Source organism: Protopterus annectens, chromosome 1.part0 (assembly GCF_019279795.1).
Source record: "Protopterus annectens isolate FY-2018-M chromosome 1.part0, PAN1.0, whole genome shotgun sequence".
NCBI classification, from domain to species: domain Eukaryota; kingdom Metazoa; phylum Chordata; order Ceratodontiformes; family Protopteridae; genus Protopterus; species Protopterus annectens.
The window spans coordinates 1,139,768,621-1,139,793,356 of NC_056725.1; the positions used below are offsets into that span (position 1 = coordinate 1,139,768,621).

The following is a 24,736-nucleotide window of genomic DNA, read 5'->3' on the forward strand; positions in this document are numbered from 1 at the left end:
TGCCAGGGTATTCACAAAAGTCCTGGCTCCAGTAATAGCTTTTCTCAGACTAAAAGGAATTCAAATTTATCCTTATCTGGACGACTGTTTGATTCTGGCTCAAGGCAAGCACGAACTTCTTCAACATCTGCAGTATGTAATGACAGTTTTAAGATGCCTAGGGTATTCTGTGAACGAAATAAAGTCCAGTCTAGTACCCTCACAAGAGATGTGTTTTCTGGGTGTAAGACTGAACACAGCTGCTCAGATGGCATTTCTTACCCCGGACAAACAAAGAAATCTTCACCTATACTTCCAACAGTTATCAGTAATGTCCAGGCTGACTGCAAGGACAGTCCTTCAAGCCTTGGGGTTCATGGCATCTTGCATTCTAGTACTTCCCAATGCCAAACTGCATATGAGGAAGCTGCAATGGTATCTCAAAAGCGTTTGGACTCAACACAGCCACGATTTGGACACTGTCATTCGATTCTGCCTTGCATTCAGAAAGAATTTGTGTGGTGGGCTCAGGAATGTCACCTAAACAAGGGACTCTCTGTGACCCAACCAGAGGCAAGTCAGATATTAACGACAGGCCTGAGTCAGCCTGGGGAGCTCATTTCACAGGAAAATGGATTCAAGACCTTTGGCCCCAGAGCTACTTCACTTGCATATCAACATGAAAGAGATGCTGGCAGTTCAATTTGCTTTGGAAGCATTCAAGGGCCTACTTCAACCAGGACTGGTGTTGATTCGAACAGACAACACAACTGTCATGTGGTACATCAACAAGCAGGGGAACTCATTCTTACCCTCTTTGCAGACAAGCAATGCTGTTATGGGAAACTGCTTTAAATCTGCACATCACTCTTGAGCACAGTTTCTGCCAGGAGCACAAAATTCTTTAGCAGATGTTCTGAGCAGACAGATTGTGGATCCTCACGAATGGAAGTTGGACCTCAGGTATTTCTTCAGTTGACCATGGCTTGGGAACTCCAGACATAGATCTGTTCGCTTCTCCTCTGAATTTCCAACTGCCACTGTTTTGCACAAGGCTGTTTCATCCAGCAGCCTGGAAAATAGATGCACTATCCTTCAGTTGGAGCAACCTTCACGTGTATGCTTTTCCTCCCTTGCCTCTTCTTCCAAAGGTACTGTTGAAAGTCAGGAGGGACAAACCTTGCATGATCCTTATAGCACTGGATTGGCCTCGTCAGCATTGGTACCCTCTGTTGAGGAGCTTAATTCATGGGACACCTTGGCCATTACCACAGATTCCTCACTTATTGTCTCAGGAAAACAATCATTTTCTCAATGTCAGGGCGCAATCCCTACACCTGACAGCCTGGCGCATTCTGTTTTAAAGAAGGAGGGCCTTCAGCTCCCTCAACAAGTTTTGGATGTTATTTTGGAAGCCAGGCGACCTAGTACTCGAAAGGTTTATGCTGATAAATGGAAGAGATTTTTGATGTCAAATTGCCTAATTTGAGTTGTACATTGCAATATTTGACTGTATTATTGGACAAGGGTTTGTCCTTCTCTTCTGTAAAAGTGCATGCTGCAGCTATTTCTGCTCACTATGATTGTGACCCTCCTTTGTTTTCACATCCATTGGTTAAACAGTTTCTTAGAGGGGCAAAGAATATAAGACCCCCACGAAGAGCTCCTACTCCTGCCTGGGATCTTAATTTTGTTTTGGAAAAGCTGACTCTGCCTCCTTTTGAACCTGCAGCTACAGTTGAATTGAAGTTGTTGTCTTGGAAGACTGCTTTTTTGTTGGCTGTTACTTCTGCTAGAAGGGTATCTGAATTACAGGCCCTCATGGCAGTGGAACCTTTTCTTATTTTTCACAATGACAGGGTTTCCTTACGTACTAATCCTACTTTTATGCCTAAAGTGGTTTCTAATGTGGCATTGAACCAATCTATACATTTGCCTACTTTTTATGCTAACCCCCAAAATAAAGGGGAAAAAGTTTTGCATTCTTTGGATGTACATAGGCAGTTAAGGTATTATTTGAGCAGAACCAAAGAGTTCAGAAGATCTCAACAATTATTTGTTTCTTTTGCTTTGACTTCACAAGGAAAGCTGTCTCAAACAAACTATTTCCAAGTGGATTGGCCATTGTATTGCTTTTTGTTACTCTCATCATGGAAAGGATGTTCCAGTTGGGATCAGGCCTCATTCTACTAGGGCTACGGCCACCTCTACTGCTTTTGAGAGGGTAGCTACTAAAGACATTCTAGAAGCAGCTACTTGGAGTTCTGTACATACCTTTACAAAGCATTATCATTTACCTCTTTATTCTAGGTCTAGGGCTGGGTTTGCCACTGCAATCTTACAGGGCATGTTAGCAGCTCCTAATGCTATTTAGTTGGCCAGCCTCCCTTTTTTCCGTTGCTGTGGGATTCTACCTATATGTAAGGACTGCAGCAATGGGAGACGAAGAACATAGTACAGTTTTGTACCTACCATAAATGTCGATGTTCGAGGATCTCCATTGCTGCAGTCAATTCTCCCTCCTTCCCCCTTTTTAGGTTGGGTTTTGGGTGGTGTTTTTTGCATTCTGGCGTCTGAGGCAAGAAAGACTGAGTATATGGCGTCGGTCATGCGCATTTGTACTGGCACGTACTGACGTCAGTCTCGGGCGCCGATGACCGACGCCGGTTCTAGCCCTTTGGTATTCGGGCCGATTGTAGACAGCGGACTACCCATATGTAAGGACTGTAGCAATGGAGATCCTCGAACATCTACATTTATGGTAGGTACAAAACTGTACTTTGTTCCATAAAGCTTTACAAATATATCTAAATTCTAACCAAAATGGAGAGATTACTTTACAGTTAACAACCATGTGTATCCAGTTAGCATCAAGATGTCCATATCTCGAGCATTTTACTTCATCTTTCTTGTATATTATTGCTAATCTGTATGGTGTAAGAAAACATCTGTGCAAGAATTTTCATGTTTATATTCATCAAAACAGGGAAGATGTGGACCCTTTCACTGACTGTAAACAAAGTTTGTTTTCCTTTGTTGAGAATTCTTGTCTATTTACTTTATTAGAATAATTCCATCTATTTTACTAAAATCATTTCTGGGGATATTATAAATTATAGATATGTAAGAGATGTTCTTAAATGTGCCATGAATAATGGTTGAGATGAAATCTAAGATTTTTAGGGTTATATGCATCTAGTGAAGTTATGAGCTTGGTATGTACAGTGGATATAAAAAGTTTACATACCCCTGTTAAAATGCCATGTTTTTTTATATAAAATAATCAGAACACAATAAATCATTTCAAAACTTTTCCCACCTTTAATGTGACCTGTAACCTGTACAGATAAATTGAAAAACAAACCGGTCTGGTAGGGGAAAAATACACAAAATAAAAAACGTACAATAAGCTGGTTGCATAAGTGTGCACACCCTTAAACTAATACTTTGTTGAAGCACCTTTTGATTTAATTACAGCATTCAGTCTTCTTGGTAGAAGTTTATTTGCATGGCACATCTTGACTTGGCAATATTTGCCCACTCTTCCTTGCAAAAGTGCTCCAAATCTGTCAGATTGAGAGGGCATCTCTTGTGCACAGCCCTCTTCAGGTCACCCCACAATTCCTGCAGCTCTTTCAATCTTGCTGTAGGTCTTTTGGCAGCCTCCCTGACCAGTTTTCGTCTTGTCTTTTCATCAATTTTGGATGGACATCCAGTTCTTTGCAATGTCACTGTTGTCCCATATTTTTCTCCACTTTTTATAACTGTCTTCACTGTGTTCCATAGTTTATCCAATGCTGTGGAAATTTTTTTGCACTCTTCTCCTGACTGATACCTTTCAACAATGAGATCCCTTTGATGCTTTGTAAGCTGTCTGCGAACCATGGCCTTGGTTGTAGCAGGCAACTGAGTAAATGTCAGGAAAATCCTACCAGGACAGCTGAACTTTATTTGGGGTTAATCAGAGTCTCTTTAATTGATGGCAGATGTGTACCCAAGGAGACTGAATGTTGTAATTAAATCAAAAGGTGATTCAACAAGTATTAGTTAAAGGGTGTGCACACTTATGCAACCAGCGTATAGTGCATTTTTATTTTTTATAATTTTCCCCTAACATATTTGTTTGTTTTTCATTTGAATTGCACAGGTTATAAGTCACATTAAAGGTGGGAAAAGTTTTGAAATGATTTATTGTGGTCTCATTTTTTTATATCACAAAAATCTGGCATTTTAACAGGGGTGTGTAAACTTTTTATATTCACTGTATGAATTCCTTACAAGTTTGGATGTTTAGCCAGTTACAATTCTGTAAACTGTATCTGGCAATCAAATAATCTGCAGAGTTTATTTTGTTAGCTGAAAGGAACTGATTCCAGTATAATAGATTGCTCCTGTTAAACTCTAGTATTTTCTCGGTATCAAAAGATATCAAGCCCTTGTTTGTAAAAGCAATTGGAAAAATAACTATTAATAAATTTTTGATCAGTTGATTAGAAAACAAGCTTTTTGAATAACAACATTTGGCTTGTATGAGGTATAAGAACAAGTTTCAGCTTTTTACTTTATATGGATCTTGAAGATGTCTCTGTATTTGAAGGTATGGTTCAAGCAGTGTCTTATTATTACTCAAAAGTAAGCTTTCATAAATTAACCTCCAACATAATGTATAAGAAGTATTATTCCAAAGCAACACTATATTGACAGTTGCTGAGTTTAGATAAAAATCAGTGTTTGGAAACTCTATACCACCTCTTCCCAGCTTGAGGTGTGCCAAAGAAGTGAAATTCTTAGACTTTTGGGGTACCAGACGAATTTAAGTAGAATATTGTTTATTTTCTTTTTACTTTCAATAGGTGGAGGGAGCTTTAAGGCTTGGCTAACAAATACAATTTTCGGTAGCAACATCATTTTGATTAGGGTTAGTCTGTCTTCATATGTGCACAGCAGTCTATTCCAGTTATCTGTTGAATTTGTAATTGAGTTTATAAGATGTTAGTTATGAGTGATTTTTTATAATTTGATTCAATAAGGTTACCTAGATATTTCAATATGTGTAACCTACCATTTTATATCTCTATTTAATTTCAGTTTCATGGTGACATTTTTAGTTATTACAAGTGTCTGAGTCTCATTGTGATTAAATTTTGATCCAAAGATATTTGCAAAAGAATCTAGATTATTCATCAGGTGATCTATTGATTTTTCAGTGTCATTAGAAGTTGTTAATAACTCATCAGCAAAGAGTTGTATCTTGGGGGATAGTTCGTCTGATATTTTATATCCTTTAACTTTGTTGTTATTCCTAATGCAATTCGCAAGAGGTTCCATGGCAGGGTGAAGAGTAATAGAAAGGGAACATCCTTGCTTAGTACCCTTTAATATCTCAAGTGGACCAGATAAATAAGATCCAATCTTTACATAAGAAATTGAATTTTCATACAGCTGATGTTCATCGTGCATACAGCTGCAGTCATAACAGATGGATTTTCCTGCCGTCAGGCGGGTCCTCGGTCGGCCGAATTCCAAATTCTAGGTCCGGCGTCGGATGTCATCGCTTCTTCCCTGACGTCAGTGCGACAGGGGTATAAGAACCAGCCGACACCATTTTCTTCAGTCTTTCTTGCCGCGCGGTGCCCGAAGCAGAAGCAGTTTGCAAGTGCCGGTCGGCCAGCTCCTGAGAATACGAATATTTTTCAACCGAAGTCTTCTTGAAAGCTAAGTACCCCGTTGGGGAAACTTTTCTTGCCTCAGACCGATGTCAGACAAAGTTAATAATTGCATTTCATGTGGGAAGCAAATACCGCATAAGGATTTTCATTCCCTCTGCATTCCTTGCTTAGGTCCAGACCATGACGTCTCGGCCTGTCGTTTTTGTGCTAAATTCAACAGACGCACTATTAAGCGTCGGGCGGAGTTCGCCCAACACTATTTTGGCAAAAAGTTTAATTACATTATGTCGTCGGATGCTCCGACTCCAGTTTTGAGTAAAAGACGCAAAGATAAGGACCGACATACGAGGTCCGCGACTTCTACTGACACCACGCTAAAGCCGACTACAGGTGCTCCGGTTCTCAGCGAGGCGCCTACGCAGCCCCTGACTACCGATGACACTTCATTGGCGGTGTCTTCTGTGCCCGAGGTCGCAGGCTCTTTGGCCCACACCTCGACTACAGATACCGAAGCCACTCTTGGCGGGGAAACTCAGAGTTTAGATAAGCCTGCCACCTCTCAAGGTGTCTTCAGGCCTTCTTCTTCTTTTTCCATCAAGGCTTTCACTAAGTCTAAAGCAGCCATGCATACTAAAAGACAAGCTCCACAGGGTCCCTCTCAAGGCCCCATGCCTAAAAAGCAGATGCTCAAAATGGCTGAAGATTTGATTACTCTTATCAGGGGTTCTCAACCCCCCCTGGACAAAAGGCCCAGAGTGGAGGAAGAATCCCCTTCCTCGGACCAGGCCTCCATTATTTCAGAACATTCTGAAGACCAGGAACATTCATACTCCCCTTTTGAAGATTCTGATGCAGAGGAGTCCATTCCCTCTGTCTCCCCCCCTGAGGATTACTCTTTTGGGGAAACCTTACATACCTTGAGGGAACACTTCCACTGGGAAGGCCAAGAGTACTCTGACTCCAAGAAAAGGCTTGGGGATTTCCTCTTGCTCCCTCAGCACAGGCCTCTGGCTATACCTCCTGTCTTAGACATACTAGATGATGTGTATTTGGAGGCCTGCCTCAACCCAGATTCTTTACCTCCAACTCCAGTCAAGCCTGACAGGTATTACCGAGTTCCTGATTCACACCAATTCCTATACAAAAGCCATGCGGCTGACCCAGAAACTGTTTCACAGGGTCCCAAAGGAATTAAGGCCTCCACTGCTAAAAATCCATTACCTTCAGAAAGAGATTCCAGAGCTTTAGAAAGGTGGGGGAAAAAGGTATACACCTCGGCCACCTTAACCAGGAGGGCATTAAACTGTCAGTTCCATATGTTAAAGTACCAACAGTTTCTGTTATCACAGTTGAAAAGCAAAATGTCACAACCTGAACAACCAGACTTGGAGTTGCAGGATTTGTTACATAGTGCAGAGCAAGTGGGTAAACATACCTTGCAATGTGGTTTTGATGCTTTAGAGGCCTCATGTAGAGCTGCTGTTACAGGATCAGTCATACGTAGACATGCTTGGCTCAAAGAGCAAACCTTACCAGATCATGTCAAAGCTAAATTACTAGATGCACCTCTTCAAAAATATGTATTGTTTGGTGTTAAAGCTGAGGAGATATTAAAGAAAATGGAGGAAAAGGCAAAATCAATGCAAACAGTGAAAGATTTCCTACAGGTACAACCTCCACGTTTCAGTAGAAATTGGCCTTCAAAAAATTGGTCCTTTCCAGCCACGGACAGACCCCAAAGAGGTAGATACAGGCGCCCGAGGGGTAGAGGGCAATCTCAAGGATCGTTTAGAGGCAGACAGTGGCAAGCACCTACACAAAGAGGTGGTGAGGATAGTTCACAGCCATTCAGAAAGCAGAACCAATGACTTTCCCCTTTGCATGCCAAGCAAGGCTCAAATGGCAGCACCTTTAGGCAGAAAACAGGCATTATTTTCAAAAAATTGGCATATTGTCACAAAAGACAAATGGATCCTGGACATTATAGACAGAGGCTACAGATTCCACTTTCACACCCTTCCAAAAATGAGAGGCATGCCAAACCTGCCACACAATCAAAGGGCAGAGACACAAAAACAAATTTCAGATCTCATGGACATGAAAGCTATTCAAGAGGTACCTGCACAAGAACAGGGTCAAGGTTTTTATTCCAGACTATTCCTGGTACCAAGGAAGGGCAAAGATTGGAGACCTATTTTGGACCTATCCAAACTAAACACATTTTTACTCGTGCCAAAATTCAAGATGCTCACATTACAGCAGCTTCTTCCCATGCTGGGCAAGGAGTCTTGGCTGGTAACATTGGACCTCAAGGAGGCATACCTGCATGTCCCAATCAGACAAGATTGCAGAAGATACCTCAGATTTCTTGCAGGTTCAACCCATTATCAATTCTCTGCATTGCCCTTTGGCTTATCTACTGCGCCCAGAGTGTTCACGAAATGCCTGGCATCAGTAATTGCCTACTGCAGACTTCAAGGGATACAAATATACCCATATTTGGACGACTGCCTGATCCAAGCGGACAGCAAGCACATACTTCTGAAACATCTGGCGTTTGTAATAATGTTGTTGAACTCTCTGGGATACACAGTCAACAAAAAGAAATCAAGGCGAATACCCTCTCAAACAATAATTTTCCTGGGTGCCAGCTTGAATACAAATACCCAGATGGCCTACCTCACGCCAGAGAAACAAGGGCAACTAACTCAATACTTCAGAAAACTGGCAACTTTCACCAGGCTGACTACAAGGAAAATCCTGCAGGCTCTGGGATTCATGGCATCTTGCATCCTGCTCATCCCATGTGCAAAGCTGCATATGAGGAAACTTCAATGGTACCTAAAAAATCTATGGTCTCAACACAGCCACAGTTTGGAAACAATGATACCACTGATTCCATGTCTTCAAAAGGAATTTCTGTGGTGGGCTCAAGCATGCCAAAGAAACACAGGTCTCCCATTCTGCAAGCCTCAAGCAAATCATGTCATTACAACAGACGCCTCGGACTACGCCTGGGGGGGGGCGCACATGACAGATCGGTGCATTCAGGGCAAATGGTCCCGGAAAGAAAAGCACCTACACATCAATCAAAAGGAAATGCTAGCAGTAATAAATGCTATTATGGCTTTCAAAGACCTACTGCATCCAGGCCAGCTATTGATAAGGACAGACAACACCACAGTAATGTGGTACATAAACAAACAGGGAGGAACCCATTCATACCCCCTATGCAGGCTAGCCATGTCTCTTTGGAACATGGCTCTGGAACTACAAATCGAACTTCAAGCACAGTACCTGCCAGGCAAGGAAAACACGCTGGCAGACAACCTAAGCAGAAATATGACAGATCCACATGAATGGAAGTTGCATCCTCAAGTTTTTACAAAAATAATTCAAGCATGGGAAGGCCAGACATAGATCTCTTTGCCTCCCACAGAAATCACCAATTGACAAAATTCTGCTCAAGGACCTTTCATCCACAGGCCTGGAAAGTGGACGCACTCTCTTTCATTTGGACAACAATGACAGTTTATGCCTTTCCACCTCTTCCTCTGCTGCCCAAAGTTCTATTAAAAACCAGAGCAGACAGACCAAAGATGATTCTCATTGCTCCAGACTGGCCAAGACAACACTGGTACCCACTCCTGAGGAGCCTGACGCATTCCCCACCATAGATCCTGCCTCTAATGCCTCTTTTACTGACTCAGCACAACTTCAACACTCTTCACAGTCAGCTGAAAACACTCAATCTAGCCGCATGGAAGATTCCTTAAATTCACAACAGACCCTACTCTCCAAGGAGGTGCTGGATGTCATTTTGGAGGCCAGAAGGCCTTCTACTAGAAAAGCCTACTCTGCAAAATGGAAACGGTGTTGTGCCTGGAATCAGAAAAAGGGTCAGAATCCTGGAATACTGAATTTACCTCAAATATTACAGTACCTAGCTGAGATGCTAAGCAGTGGACTTTCATTCTCCTCCATCAAAATCCATGCCTCAGCCATTTCTGCAGAATACAACACTGATCCTCCTTTATTCTCTCACCCCCTCTTAAGACAGTTCCTCAGAGGGGCTAAGAATATAAAACCCCCCAGGAAGCAACCAGTACCTGCTTGGGACCTCAATTTCATTCTAGAAAAACTGACCTTGCCTCCTTTTGAGCCAGCTGCTTCAACAGAGCTGCAATATTTGTCCTGGAAAACAGCCTTCCTTCTGGCTATCACCTCAGCTCGCAGGGTCTGAACTACAAGCCCTCATGGCTGTGCAGCCTTTCATCATTTTCCATCAGGACAGAATTTCCTTACGAACCAATCCTTCCTTTATGCCAAAGGTAGTATCCAGGGTAGCCTTGAATCAGGCTATCCACTTACCTACCTTTTACCCTAATCCTCAAAACAAAGGGGAGAGACTACTACATTTCTTGGACATTCACAGACAGCTACGTTATTATTTGGACAGAACAAAGCCTTTCAGAAAATCAGAGCAACTCTTTGTGTCCTATGCTACAGGAGCTCAAGGGAAGCCTATTTCCAAACAGACAATCTCAAAATGGATAGCCCACTGCATACGCTTTTGTTACTCTTTTCATGGTAAAACTGTACCTGCAGGCATCAGATCTCACTCCACAAGGGCCACAACTACCTCTGCAGCTTTCCTCAGGGGGGTTCCTACCAAAGATATTTTGGAAGCAGCGACTGGGAGTTCTGTGCATACTTTCTCCAAGTGCTATCACCTACCATTATACTCCAAATCTAGAGCAGGCTTTGCCACTGCAGTCTTGCAGGGCATCCTGGCTCCTCCTAGTTCCACCTAGTGCCTACCACCCCTTTTTTATCTTTGGGATTCTACCCATCTGTTATGACTGCAGCTGTATGCACGATGAACATAGTACAGTTTTGTACCTACCATAAATGTAGATGTTCGAGTGCTAATACAGCTGCAGTCCAGGTTTCCCTCCCTCCGTCCCCTCTTGGGACAGGCCTAATGACTAACACCTCACCATACAACCTGATTGGGGTATTCTTTTATGGTGTATTTGCTTGCAACTACTGTTTTTTGATTATATTGCATTGCATTTTTACATAAATTTATGTATCGCCTTCCTTCTGGGGGCACCTGACATCTGGGGCAAGAAAAACTGAAGAAAATGGCGTCGGCTGGTTCTTTTATACCCCTGTCGCACTGACTTCAGGGAAGAAGTGACAACATCCAACGCCGGACCTAGACTTTGGAATTCGGCCGACCGAGGACCAGCCTGACGGCAGGAAAACCCATCTGTTATGACTGCAGCTGTATTAGCACTCGAACATCTACATTTATGGTAGGTACAAAACTGTACTTTTTAAGTAAGCTAACAAAGTTTAAGGAGAAATTATATTTTTGCAAAGCATTAACTAGGTAAGGCCAACCTACAGCTGAAAGCTTTACCTATGTCAAGGCTTAAAATAGCTCATTCTTTTTTTATTCGCTAGGTCTGTTAAAGATAGTAATCTAATTACATTATCTTGTACCTTTCTGCTTTTAATAAAACCAGCTTGATCTTCATAAATTAATTCCGGAAGTATGTTATTTAATCTCTCAGCTAGGATAGTACATAAGTATCTTGTAGTTTATGTTCAGTAGGGACATAGGTTGGGTTCTTTATTAGGTTTTAAAACGGTAGATAGAATATTTCCATGAGGGTGCGACATTTGTTGTGGTTTTGACTTCCTGAAATGTGTTAAGTAAAACTTTTGATATGTCATCTGGCAGAACTTTATAACATTCTGGGATTAGACCTAGTCTCTGTGCTTTATGTATCTTGAGATTTTTTATTTGTCCTTTAAATTCTTTGAAAGAAAATGGTTTATCTGTATTATTTTTGTTGTGTTTAACTACTTCTGAATGTTGTCTGTTAGGAAGCAGTCTATACTTTTATTGTCATTTGTAGGTAAATTATTAGTAATGTTCTCATAGTGCTTCGTAAACATATTAAAATATTTTTTTTATGTCTAACTCTGATAGCTTGGTTGTTTTTAGTGTATGTAATTTCTTTGATATGATTTCTTTCATTTAAATGTTTAGATCTATTCACAGTCTTGTGAAGACTCTTAGTATTAATTGAGTAAGATTGCATTTTGATTTTTTCATGATATCTTGGTATTCCTTATTCAGTTTGCCTATATTGGTTAGTGCAGATTTATCATTTGGTGTAAATTTTAGTTTTAGTTTATCAATTTCATTTTGTATGTTTGTTAGTTTTTATCCCATTCTTTTCTTTTGTTTATATACCAACTTTTAACTTTGCCATGTAAGACCACCTTTAGAGTGTCCCATGGGATCATATCTGAAACCTCTCCATTATTATTGACATCCATGTAATGATTTATTTCATTTAGAAACCATTCTTTAAATCATTTTACTAAGTAAGCAGGTAGTCTTTGGCAGAAATTTAAAAAATCAATGTTGTGTTATATTGAAAGCAATAGAGTTTTGGACAGACATATAGAGCATGATGTCAACACTACATTATCTATTTTGGATAGTAAGGAACTAGTTGCTAAGACGTTATATGTTGGTCTGCATGGCAAACCTGTAAGAATAGTGAGAACATTTCAAGGAAAACACTACTTTTATATCATCAATGTCAGTTAGATTCCTGTCTTTTATATAATTGTTCAGATGCTTAGCTGTTTTGGATAGCTTGAAGGGCTTAGAGCTTGTAATATCAGTGGGGGACATAATACGGTTAAAATCACCTGCTAACCTATTTCACCTTTAGACCTTGCTTGATGTTAGTGTCAAAATGTTTTTTCACAGTTTTTGTACCAATACCAGGTACCCAGTAGGTATTAATGAAAATACACATATTTTTATCCACTCTTAGTATAACTAATGCAAGCATATCATCATTGCTTGAATATGAGTCTACTATTTCTGATATTCTTACTGATTTTTGCTTAAGATTAAGACACCTCTTCTGTTATGGTTAAAGTGTGAACTTATCAAAATCTTATAATCTTTGAATGTTAATTTGCTTAGATCCTCAGATAAAAAGTGAGATTCCTGTAAAGTTAAATATTTGTTAACACTACTCCTTTTCATAGGGTTGTCAACCCATTGACATTTAAAGATAACATATTAAATGCTGTCATTTAGTAGAGACTGCTACTTTATGTAAAATTGCAAAGTATTTTCCTTGATTCATTATGTTAAATACTATACTTGAAGCTATTATAGACCGTATAAAAACTCTGAATTTAGAGACAATAAAACTACATTTTAGCAACCTTCTGTATTGATCAACTAAATCCAGGTTTGCTATGTTCCTCATAGAAGCCACAAACTCTCTCCTGACATCTAGTGACAATTCTTAGCTATTGCAGAATAATAGCAAGCAGAAGGAAACAGTATATGCATGAGAAAAGTAAAAGGGAAGAGTCAATTTACAATGCGGTGTATACATTGTTTATGAAACATTAACTTCTGTATAACATACTGTAATTCTTTAGCTAAACAAACTAAATTAAATGGGTTGACTAAACTTAATTATTAGTTAATATAAATAAATACAGGTATATTATGTTATTTAAGCAGAGAAAATGCATTTAAAGCTGTCACTATTAGAAACAAGCTATTTATAATACTTCTTTAAATATATACACATTACAGATTAAATAAGTCATTATTTAAAATAAAAGATATATTTACAATATTTTTAATTAAACATAGTTGATAAATGAGTAAAAACACTGTTCAAATATCTGTTCTTGAATCCGATTGGTTGTTGGAGTTCAGTGAAGAGAAACAGGTTCAAAGGTCATGCCTACTTTGATGTTTCTCATGAGTATGGGCGCTATCTGAAGCTGTTAGAAGCTTGAACTTGCCACAAAAGTTGTCAAAACCATCAAAAAAGTGAGTAGGTGGGAATTTTATGATAAAATGAAGACTTTTAAGCTTAAAAACTCTTGCGGATATTAAAACAAGCCGTGAGCAGTGTAAAAAGCCATTTTTAAAGCAGTAACTTGTATCATGGTGAAATAATCAAAGAAAACAATATAAAATATTTATTATAGAGAAGTTTTAGTTATATTAAATAGGAACATATTATAAAAACCTAAGTAAAACAGGTACATATGTATTAATAAAAATATCAGTAGTTTTTAAAATACCTAAATGTAACATGTTAAGCATTCCCTTTATTTCTACTGTTTATGTATTGTTTTAGTGGGATTAAGACAAAGGGAAAGGTATATACAAGAAAAATAAAATTGTGTGTGTGTGTGTGTGTATATATATATATATATATATATATATATATATATATATATATATATATATATATAGGCAATTCTGTACTGTTTCACTGATACGTGTATGAAAAGATTGCAGTATAAAGTAATAGATTGCAGTTACATAAAGTTTTAAACTTATTAGAACTAATTGAGTAATTTGTATTGTTTGAAAAATTAGCCTTGTTGTAAGATAACAGTAAAAAAAAAGAAAAGTTACATTACTTTCTGTGTGTGGTTCCACATTAATTAAAAGGAGAAATAATCTCAGAGGAAAAGGACGATTAAGTATATTTACCTGTATCTAGATTTCTTTTTTCTTTAGTTGTCCATTTATTTTTTGAAGCTTGTCTTTTTAAATTCACTGAAGAATCCATGGGTTCAGGTTGACTTAAATGCTCTTTTTTGTACAAATGTGGATGCTTCTTCAAGGGTGACAAAGTTTTCCTTCCCTCTGGCGGAGATCATCCTATTCTTGCAGGAAATATGAGTTGTGCTTTGATTCCTTCCTTCCTTCAATGATTTTATTAACGGGACTCGTGCTGTTCTATTGGATATTACAAGGGATGTAAAGTCATTGTCACATCTGATGATTTGGTCACCTATTTTCAGTGGAGCAAGGGACCAGGTAGTTCTTAAAACAAGGTCTTTGTCGTGAGTGGAAGTAAATTTTACAATAGTAGGTCTAGGACAAATGTATTTACTGGTTGAAGGAATGTTGGTTAAAGATCTGTGTGCCCTCTCAATCCTGAAGGATAATTCTTCTAGCAGGTTTAAGGTTTTAGGAATTGAAGACGTCAGGAAGTTAATCATATTGTCCCCCTCCATCTGCTCTGAAATGCCACAGATTCTTATATTATTTCTCCTGGCTCTGTTTTCGGTATACTCTATTTTCTCAGTGAGTCTGGTATTTACTTGAAGAAAAAAGTCTGTGTTTTTCTCTTTTTCTGTCAGCCTGCAGTCTGTCTGTTAGAGTCTTCAAGTGCAGCAATCTGGACAGTTTGTTGTTTGAGGACATCATTCAATAAGTCAATTTGTTTTTAGTATCTTACTTTATGTTGTTAACTTTTACATTGTTTGTCTGTGTTTGTCACTGAATCTTGAACAGTTGTAAGTATTGCCTGTATTTCTTTCTTCATTGGATTTTCTTGCTGGGAGAACTTGGAGTTGTTCATCTTCCTTTATGGATGTAATTTCAGTGTCCCTTCTTCTGGAGAGTTTGACAGTAAAATATGAAGGTTTTTATTAAAAAAAAAAAATTACACCAACATGTAGCTTACAACTTCCAAAACTAGATTTGTTGAGTTCAGGTAATTTGGATAAGAATTCCTGTGAAAAAAGGATGAGAGCACTGCAGAGCTTAAAAATTCTGCTGCTTCCAGCCTGCCATCCAAGCTACATCCCCACATTTTTAAATCTTTATAGCAAGCATCTCATAAGTGATGTTTAGTGCAGAGAATTAAGGCAATGAGCTGTTAACAAGCTGCTTCTTGTAGTCCAGAGTTTGATTCCCCCAGCCTTCATCTGCTACTGTGCGACTCTGAGCAGGTCACTTAACCAGACAGTGCTCTGTGGTAATTGGGAGATTGGGCTAGGATCCTCATTGGACTCCTGGACAGCATGCGCCTTATAACTCTTTATGAATCCATGTCATTTGTGGAGCACAGGTTAGTGGCCGGATAACATTGATGTACATTTGTTTTCTGCATCTTCCGAGTATTTCCAAAGCAGTTGACAGCCTGTCAAAGCTGTAGCCTGAGCCATACCCTTAAAATGCCTTTTCATTGATGGATTCACACCCATCTCTTGCTGACAAGGTTTGTACCCTTTAGGTGAAAGCATAGAGGGAATGCTGATTTGTAAGTCTTTTGAGCCTGTGACAGTTAGTGACTTGAAATTCCTTTCTAGAGTACTGTGCATTTCACAGCAGTTTTGTCTACTTGAAAAGTTCTAACATTGCCAGGGTTTGCAACACATCTTAAACAGACTTCCTTGGAGGCAGGATGGCTGTTTGTATTGATATCTTTCTTCTGTAAGAATAATAATAGGAGTTTCAATTGATCACTGGTGCTCCTTCCTATCGTTCCCAGTCTTTAGAATAAAATTAATTGTGTTCTTTGGATGTTAAGCAAACACTTTTGCTCATTGCAGGTAGAGGCCAGGACTTCAAACTGCCAGCTGTATGCATAATTTATTTAGCTCTTTGTAATTCTAATTAGTTGTCTTCTACATCATAACTTTCATATTGCTGCGCTGCATTGTATAACTTTGTAATTGTATATCTGAAGGTGAATGGTGCTGCCTGCATCCTCTTTACAAGATCACAAATCATTTGTGTTGTGAACGTCTCTTCTATCACTCTGTGCTGTGACACTACTATATAACCACATTGAATACATTCTTCAGCATTTATGAAGTGTGCCTGGTAGTAGTCAGCATACTTCCTTTTTTAGGGATGTACGATTCCCTTTTCTTTGGTGAGTTAACTAGGATTAACTCCTAACTATCAGTTGTGGATTAGTGGTAAAGAGCTTTTCTGGGAATATCTGAAAACAGCATTTCATATTTCCTGACCCTGTTGGGACTTTTTCACCCATCAGCTTTCTATTGGACTCCCCTGATTTCTCTCATGTTACTTTAAAATTAAAATGCAGTTATGGTGATGGTCCTCCAATCATTAACTTTTTGAGAGTGGCCCAAAACATTCTTCCAGAGTGTCTCACGATTCTGAGTTCCTGACTTCAGTTGTACTGCTTGTTACGAAAAGAACCAGGGCTTACAGAATGATCTGGAAATAGATTACTTTGTAAACATGGCATGATGATACTGCATAAACAAAATATAGCCCTTCTTGTAAATTTGGCTTCTCCCAGGACCTAGTGTCCTCAGTGAGGACAAGAATTATGAAGACTGAGAATGACAGAAATTACAGTTAAGTGCACTTTTTTTTGTTTTTCTAACTATTTGTGCATAAATTAGCAGTAAATTGGAAATTGTGCATCTTACTAGCACTAGCACATGAAATGTGAAGAAGCTGTAGGATTTTTAGTGATGTTTTTCGTGTTTCACTGTTGCAGTCATCACATTTGGGTTATCCCTGCCAGGGTAGCCCTCAGTCAGGCCGAATACCAGAGGCTTAGTATTTCTGCTTCAGTTGCTGTCACTTCAGGACTGACGTCAGGTCATCAGTAGTATAAAGTAAGGCAGCCAATGCCATTACATCAGTCTTTCTTGCCAAGGAGCCTGAAGCAGAAGCAGTTTGCATGAGTGCCGGTCGGCCGCTACCTGAGTTTCATTTCCAAATTGAAGTTGAAGTCTTCTAAAGCTAAGTACCCTGTTGGGGATCCATTTTTCTTACTCTAACCGATGTGAGAAAAAGTTAACAATTGTCTCGCCTGTGGAAAGCAAATAACACACCGAGACTTTCATTCTTACTGCATCACTTGCTTAGGCCCAGACCACGATGTCCCATGCTGTCGCTTTTGTGCTTTGTTCAACGCCAGAGCTATATGTCGTCGGGCCCTTAATGTAGCTAGATATTTTCGCTATTTCTGATATGGCTTCGGTAAGCCATCCGACATCAGATCTTCTGAAAAAATGTAAGGATAAAGACAGAGACAGACAGCACAGTTCCAAACCTACCGACGATGCTTCCGTTAAACTAGTCGTCAGTACTCCGGGCCTCAGTGAGGTGCTTTTGCAGCCCATGATGCCCGCTTCTGTGGATTCGCAGGCTGCTACCGAGACCCGTTCGCAACACTCTTCATCGACTAAGGATCCTGCAGTTGTCACTACCTTGGATGGGTCCGGAGCCGCTGAGCAGACACTGGCTTCCGAGGAAGTACTTCACACTACCGATTCTGGACAGAAATCGATGAATTATTTGGCGTCTTCTGTTCTTTTGAAAACTAATGAGTTTCTAATGCCCAGGGTATGAACCACACCCAAGAAACTGATGACCCCATCTCAAGCACCTGCTTCCTTGCCTCAGTCTCGAATGCTTAAAATGGCGAAAGACCTTATAATGTTGATCAGGGGAAGCTAAGCTACCCCTTCCAAAAGAAAAAGAGATTTGTCCCCAGTAGTCTTATCTGAACAGGAGTATGATGACTCCGATGCCTCTGAATATGAAGACATGCAGCCCCTCTCTGCTTATGAGGATTCTGATGCAGAGGAGTCCATTCCTTTAGCCTCTCCACCTGGAGATTTTTCCTTTGGGGAACCCTTCATACTTTAAGGAAGCATTTCCAATGGGAATGTCAGGACTATCCTCAATCTAAAAAGAGACTTAGGGAATTTTTAGATCTTCCACAGCACAGACCCCTGGCCATTCCTCATGTCCTGGATGTTGTGGCTGATGTTTTCATGGACTCTAGTTTAACTCCTGACACCCTCCCTCCCGCTCTCAGGAAACCTGACCGGTATTACAGAGTCCCTGACTCTCACAAATTTCTTTGCAAAAATCCTACTGCTGATCCTGAGGTTATCTCCCAAGGGCCAAAAGGAATTAAAGCAACTTCTGCTAAGATTCCCACCCCCTCATATAGTCATTCTTGAGCATTAGACAGATGGGGTAAAAAAGTATACACCTCTGCTACTCTTGCTATTAGTGCACTAAATTGTCAGTTCCATATGCTAAAATTCCAGCAGCATACTATGGAAGTCCTCAAACACAAAATATCAACCTGTTCTGCTTGTGCAGCAAATAGAGTTGCAAGATTTAATGCATTCTGCAAGTCAAGTAACTAAGCACACCTTACACTATGGTTTTGATGCCCTAGAAGCATCTTGCAGGACAGCAGTCACTGTTTCTGTCCTTAGAAGGCATGCTTGTCTTAAGGAACAGCCCTTGCCAGACCATGTCAAATCTAAACTATTGGATGCACCCTTGCAGAAAGACAACTTATTTGGCACCAAGGCAGAGGAGGTCTTAAAAAAGATGGAAGAAAAACCTAAATCTATGCAGACAGTTAAGGACTTCCTGCAGTTCCAGCCACGCAGGTTCAGTAGCCATTGCCACTCAAACACTGGTCATTTCCTGCCCCCTCCAGGTCAGTTCAGCCTAGACCCTGGGGAAGAAGACCCCCCCCAGACAACAGCCACAGGGAATGCAGAGATCAAAGCAATGGAATACTTCCACTTATATACCAGGGAGTGCAAAGCCACCCCCTCATGGTAAGAACTCACAATGACTCTCCACTTTTACCCACTCCCTCTGCCTACCTGCACTTGCCCCTGGGAGGAAAACTATCCTTCCACACAAGCACCTGGGCCACCATTACCAACGACCGCTGGGTCCTCAACATAGTGTCCCAGGGATACAAATTTTCTTTACAAACTCTACCAACCCCAAAAGGGTTGCCAGATCTACCTCCAAACCAGTGGGCAGAGGCCAAAAAGCAAGTCCTTTCCCTGCTCTCCATGAGGGCAATAGAACACGTTCCTGCAGAACAGATAGGCCAAGATTTCTACTCCAGGCTCTTCCTGTTACCCAGAAAAGAGGGCACATGGTGCCCCATCCTCGATTTATCCATTCTAAACACCTTCCTGGTGATACCAAAATTCAGAATGCTCACCCTTCAGCAACTACTACCTATGCTCTCCAAGGATGCCTGGCTAGCCACCCTAGACCTAAAAGAAGCTTTACCTACACATCCCAATCATGGAATCATGCAGAAAATATCTACATTTCAGGGCAGGATCTCTGCACTTTCAGTTCTCTGTGCTTTCCTTTGGCTTATCTACTGCTCCCAGAGTTTTCACAAAATGCCTGGCTCCAGCCATCGCTTTTTGCAGGCAAAGAAATATTCTAATTTACCCATACGTAAATGACTGCCTAATTCAGGCAGACAGTTAGGAAAAGCTGCTCAGGCACCTGCCCTTTGTAAAGGACCTACTGACCTCCCTAGGGTACACTATCAACAAAATGAAATCCAAACTAGTACCCACCCAAAAAATTATATTCCTGGGAGCAAGCCTGGACACAGCATCCCAAATGGCATTCCTTACACCAGAAAAACAAACTTACCTGACAGCCTGTTTCTCTCAACTAGCCACCAGAGCCCAGTTATCTTCAAGGAAAATCCTGCAAGCTCTGGGGTTTATGGCATCTTGCATTCTACTCATTCCATATGCCAGACTGCATATGAGGAAACTTCAGTGGTACCTAAAAAGCCTTTGGTGTTATCACTCTCAAGATCTGGAAACTCTCATACCAGTGATACCTTGTCTAAGGAAAGATTTGCTTTGGTGGGCAGCAGCATGCTACCACAACAAGGGACTATGCTTCTCACCACCCCAAGCTGCCCAGACCCTCACTGCAGACACATCAGACTACACCTGGGGTGCACACCTGAATGGCAGGTGCATACAGGGCCAGTGGAGCCCACATCAAATACATCTCCACATCAACCAAAAAGAGATGTTAGTTGTCCAGCACGTATTGACAGCTTTCAGACCCCTTCTCTCCCTAGTGGCTCTACTGATCAAAACCAACAACACCACAGTGATGTTGTATATCAACAAGCAGGGAGGGACTCACTCCTACCCGCTATGTAGGCTCGCCATAACCATTTGGCACACAGCTCCAGCCATCCAACTACACCTGTTAGCATAATTCCTGCCAGGGTCTCTAAACTCTCTGACAGACAACTTAAGCAGAAATCTTCAGGACCCACTTGAGTGGCAGCTAAACCAAAGAACCTTCACCCTTATAACTCAGAAATGGGGCACCCTGAAGGTAGACCTCTTTGCTTCCCACTCCAGCCATCAGCTCAGCAAGTTCTGCACCAGGGAGACTCACTGCAGGGCCTGGAAAGTGGATGCTCTATCTTTCCAGTGGGTCAACCTCTCGGTCTATGCATCTCCCCCACTACCTCTCATTACCAGGGTACTGCTCAAAATAAAGGAGGAAAAACCAAGGGCAGTCTTGATTGCCCCAGACTGGCCATGCCAGCACTGGTACACACTGCTGTGCAGCCTGTCCCCCTCTGCCGCTATGGCATCTCCCTTAGATCCCAACACTCCTGACCCAGAGGGAAGGAGAATTCATGCATCTCCAATTGCAGACCCTCAATTTGGCAGCCTGGTTTATTCCCTGACCACTGTACAAGCTGCCAATCTCAGTAAACCGGTTCTAGATGTTATACGCGAGGCCAGATGCCCTAGCATTAGAAAGTCTTATGCTGACAAATGGAAAAGGTTCTGCACCTGAATCCAGGCTTAGGGAGTCAATATGGCAGAGCCCTCCCTACCTCTCATCCTGGAATACCTAGCTGACCTACTACACAGTGGTCTATCCTTTTCCTCTATTAAAATTCATGCCTCTGCTATCTCTGCTCATTTCAGCACTAAGCAACCTATTTTCTCACACCCTCTCATCAAACAGTTCCTCAGAGGGACTAGCAACTTGAGGCCACCCAGAAGAGCACCTACCCCAGCTTGGGACCTAAACTTTGTGTTAGAGAAACTCACCCTGCCCCCTTTGAACCAGAAGCTTCAGCAGAATTAAAGTTTTTCTCATGGAAGACAGCTGTGCTTCTGGCCATCACTTCAGCAAGAAGAGTATCCAAGCTACAAGCACTAATGGCTGTAGAGCCCTTCATCATTTTCCATGGTGACAGGGTCTCCCTCAGGACTTAACCCATCCTTCATGCCAAAAGTGGTGTTCAGTGTGGCTCTCAACCAATCCATTCATTTGCCCGCCTTTTTCCCTAACCCACAAAACAAGGGGGGGAAGAATACTACACTCTCTAGATGTGCACAGACAGCTCAGATTCTGTCTAGACAGGACTAAATCATTCAGAAAGACTGATCAGTTGTTAGTCAGCTTTGCTGCAGGAGCAGAGGGCAAAGCTGTATCCAAACAAACCATTTCCAAATGGATAGTACACTGCATCCATTTCTGCTACAAGCAACACGGGAAACCTCCCCCTAAGGGGGTCAGAACTCACTCTACCAGAGCAACCTTCACCTCTACAGCTTTCCTCAGAGGAGTCCCCACCAGGGACATCCTGGAGGCTGCAACATGGACATCTGTTCATACCTTCACCAAGCATTACCACCTGCCCATCTTCTCCAAATCCAGGGCAGGCTTTGCCACTGCAGTCTTGCAGGGCATAATAGCCAGCCCCCAGTCTTCTTGAGTGCCTCCACCCTTTCCCCAGCTTTGGGAATCAACCCAAATGTGATGACTGCAACAGTGAAACACGAAGAACATAGTACAGTTGTGTACACTTACCATAAATGTAGATGTTAGAGTGTATTCACTGTTGCAGTCCTAGTTTCCCTCCCTCCATCCCCCTTTCTCTCTCTCTCTGTCTTATTACAAGGAACATTTTGGTATTTACTTTCTACTGGCGGGGTTCTTCCACCATATCCTGGCTCCCACTTGGAGGCTCCTGACAGGGCAAGAAAAACTGATCTAATGGCGTCGGCTGCCTTACTTTATACTACTGATGTCAGTCCTGAAGCGACAGCAACCAACGCAGACAAACTAAGCCTCTGGTATTCTGGCCAACTGAGGGCTACCCTGGCAGGGATAACCCAAATGTGATGACTGCAACAGTGAGTACACCTGAACATCTACATTTATGGTAAGTGTACACAGCTGTACTTTGTCTGTTCAGAATGGTTTTGCTTCATAATAATGGTATTTTGATCTTTTTGAGAAAGAAATGTTTTATGTGCTTTTGCATTTCATACGTTTTATTTGTGTGTTCACACTTAAGCTACATCGTCTGCTTTCTGAGTCTTCCATTTTCTTGGAGCTGAATATAAAGCACTGCTTTACAACCTGAATAATTTCTAATGGATAATGCAAAAAATCAACAAATTGTTGTGGAAGTTAACCATTTCCTAGCTGTGATCTTGTCCTGTTCCACTGCTGGTTATTTTCTAAAGTATGCTGTTTAAGAAAATGGTTTGGTTTACACATGAATTATTTGTATTTCTCTAGGGCTGCAGTCAAAACTCAGAAGGACAGCACTCTATGAAACACTTCCAGGCAGCCCGAACAGAACATCACTGTATTATGGTAAACATTAGCACATGGACTGTGTGGTAAGAGTCTTTATTTATTCTTCTTTTTCTTCTGCACACTTTATCTTCTTTGTCCTGTCACTTCAGTCGGCCTTTAACCGTCAAACCAAAAGGTAAACTGCTGTAGTGAGAGGTGTTGGTCTAACAGTCTGGGCGGGGGAGAGATTTCAGTGTTCTCATTATTCTTCATGCTTTTAACAAATGCAGTTCAGTGCCCTGTGAAAACCACACTCAGCAATCCTTCTGCTACCAAACAGGCTTTATTGCTTACTGTAGTAAACTAAAGTCTCTTCTTTGAAACAGTACTGTAAACACCCTACGTATTGTGACATGATCAGGTATCTGGGTCTGAATCTGAACCTGGCTTAGTACTCCCAAGAGGAAATAGTTGCTGCTTGTTAATGATGCTATATATCAGATGCAGTAATATGTCAGTTATGCCTTTCTGATTTATTTTTTGGATTGAGACAAACAACGTTGTCAGTAGAAAAAACACTTTAATGTGAGGAGCAAAGCTTTCGGATAAAATCCTTTATCAATACTGAAAATGCAAATGCAGAGTATATATAGGTCTAAAAAAGTCATATGACCGGCAGCCAAGAAGTCACATGACCCAATCATTAAAACAAAACATGTAGAAATAAATAAATATGCAAAGCTAAAAAATGCAACAGCATAATGCATATATGAAAACAAAGAACATTTACAAAAAGCAAGAATGTATGTTTTTAAAAAAAGCATAGTTTTAACCTAAAAATCAAATGTACAATCATATACATAAAGAGAAAATCTCATAATCTAGATCTACTCATTCTAACCAAAATAGGTTTAAGGCTGACAGTACTATTCAAACCGGGGGGTGAGTCACCCATCAATCTAATTATCCAGTTATATTCTTTAATTTCTAATTTATTATTGATATCACCACCTCTGGGTGAGGGTGAAACATGGTCTATAGCTTTAAATTTAAATACATGCTGTTCACCAAAACATAGCCTGTGTTTATATAAAGCATTAGTGTCCACACATCTTTCAGACTTGTGTTTTGTGATCCTATCTTTAAGTTCGGTTTTACCCACATAGAAAGAATTGCATAGTACACAGGTAGTAACACAAGTAGCAGTTACATTGAACCTAAACAGCCTCTTACTGACTGGGTGTTCAAAGGTACCTAAATGTTCATAATCAATGTCATCACAGCATGAGCAATTATAACATTGCCCATAGTGCTGGATGGATGTGTTGTGATATTTGTAGGAAAATCTTTGTAACAGAGGACACTCTTGAGGGTTCTCATGTTACAAAATGGGACATTGCCTAGCATTGCTTTTAACTCTTCAGATGCCATCAAGATTAGCCAATTCTTATGGATAATACGTTTAATACATGGTGTCTTTGTACTAAGCGAAATGCGGCCTTACATTCATCTCATTCTGGATGGACACATTGGGCAAGCCAACAGCTTGTATTTCTATGGCGTCATTTAACAGAACAGGGGCCACCCTCGACTTTCTTTCCTCTAGCACATTTAGTTTCTCATTATTTAAGATGGTAGCATCATAACCACTGTTAGTGAAATCAGCTATCATCTCATTCAACTGTTCAGAGAAGCTAGGATCTTCCGTGTTAAACCTACTGGCTCTATAAAATTGAGACCTGACAGTACCTCTAAAAACATGTATGCATACTACTTGCATGAGTGTACCTTCCTGCACAGACTTCCTTTCTATGGAGGCTTGTTCTAAGTGTACCACCGTCAAGACTCAAGTTGATATCCA

At 40.8% G+C, this 24,736-nt stretch overlaps 1 protein-coding gene across 4 annotated transcripts in view; it reads left to right on the forward strand.

Moving 5' to 3' along the window:
* USP45 (ubiquitin specific peptidase 45) overlaps window positions 1-24,736 on the forward strand; it is a 2,611,314-nt gene that overhangs the window by 536,647 nt on the left and 2,049,931 nt on the right. For all 4 annotated transcript variants that reach the window (XM_044065130.1, XM_044065122.1, XM_044065103.1 and 1 more), the window contains exon 4: window positions 22,876-22,979. In XM_044065130.1, the coding sequence (XP_043921065.1) occupies window positions 22,876-22,979 (104 nt within the window). The remainder of the gene's footprint in view (window positions 1-22,875; window positions 22,980-24,736) is intronic.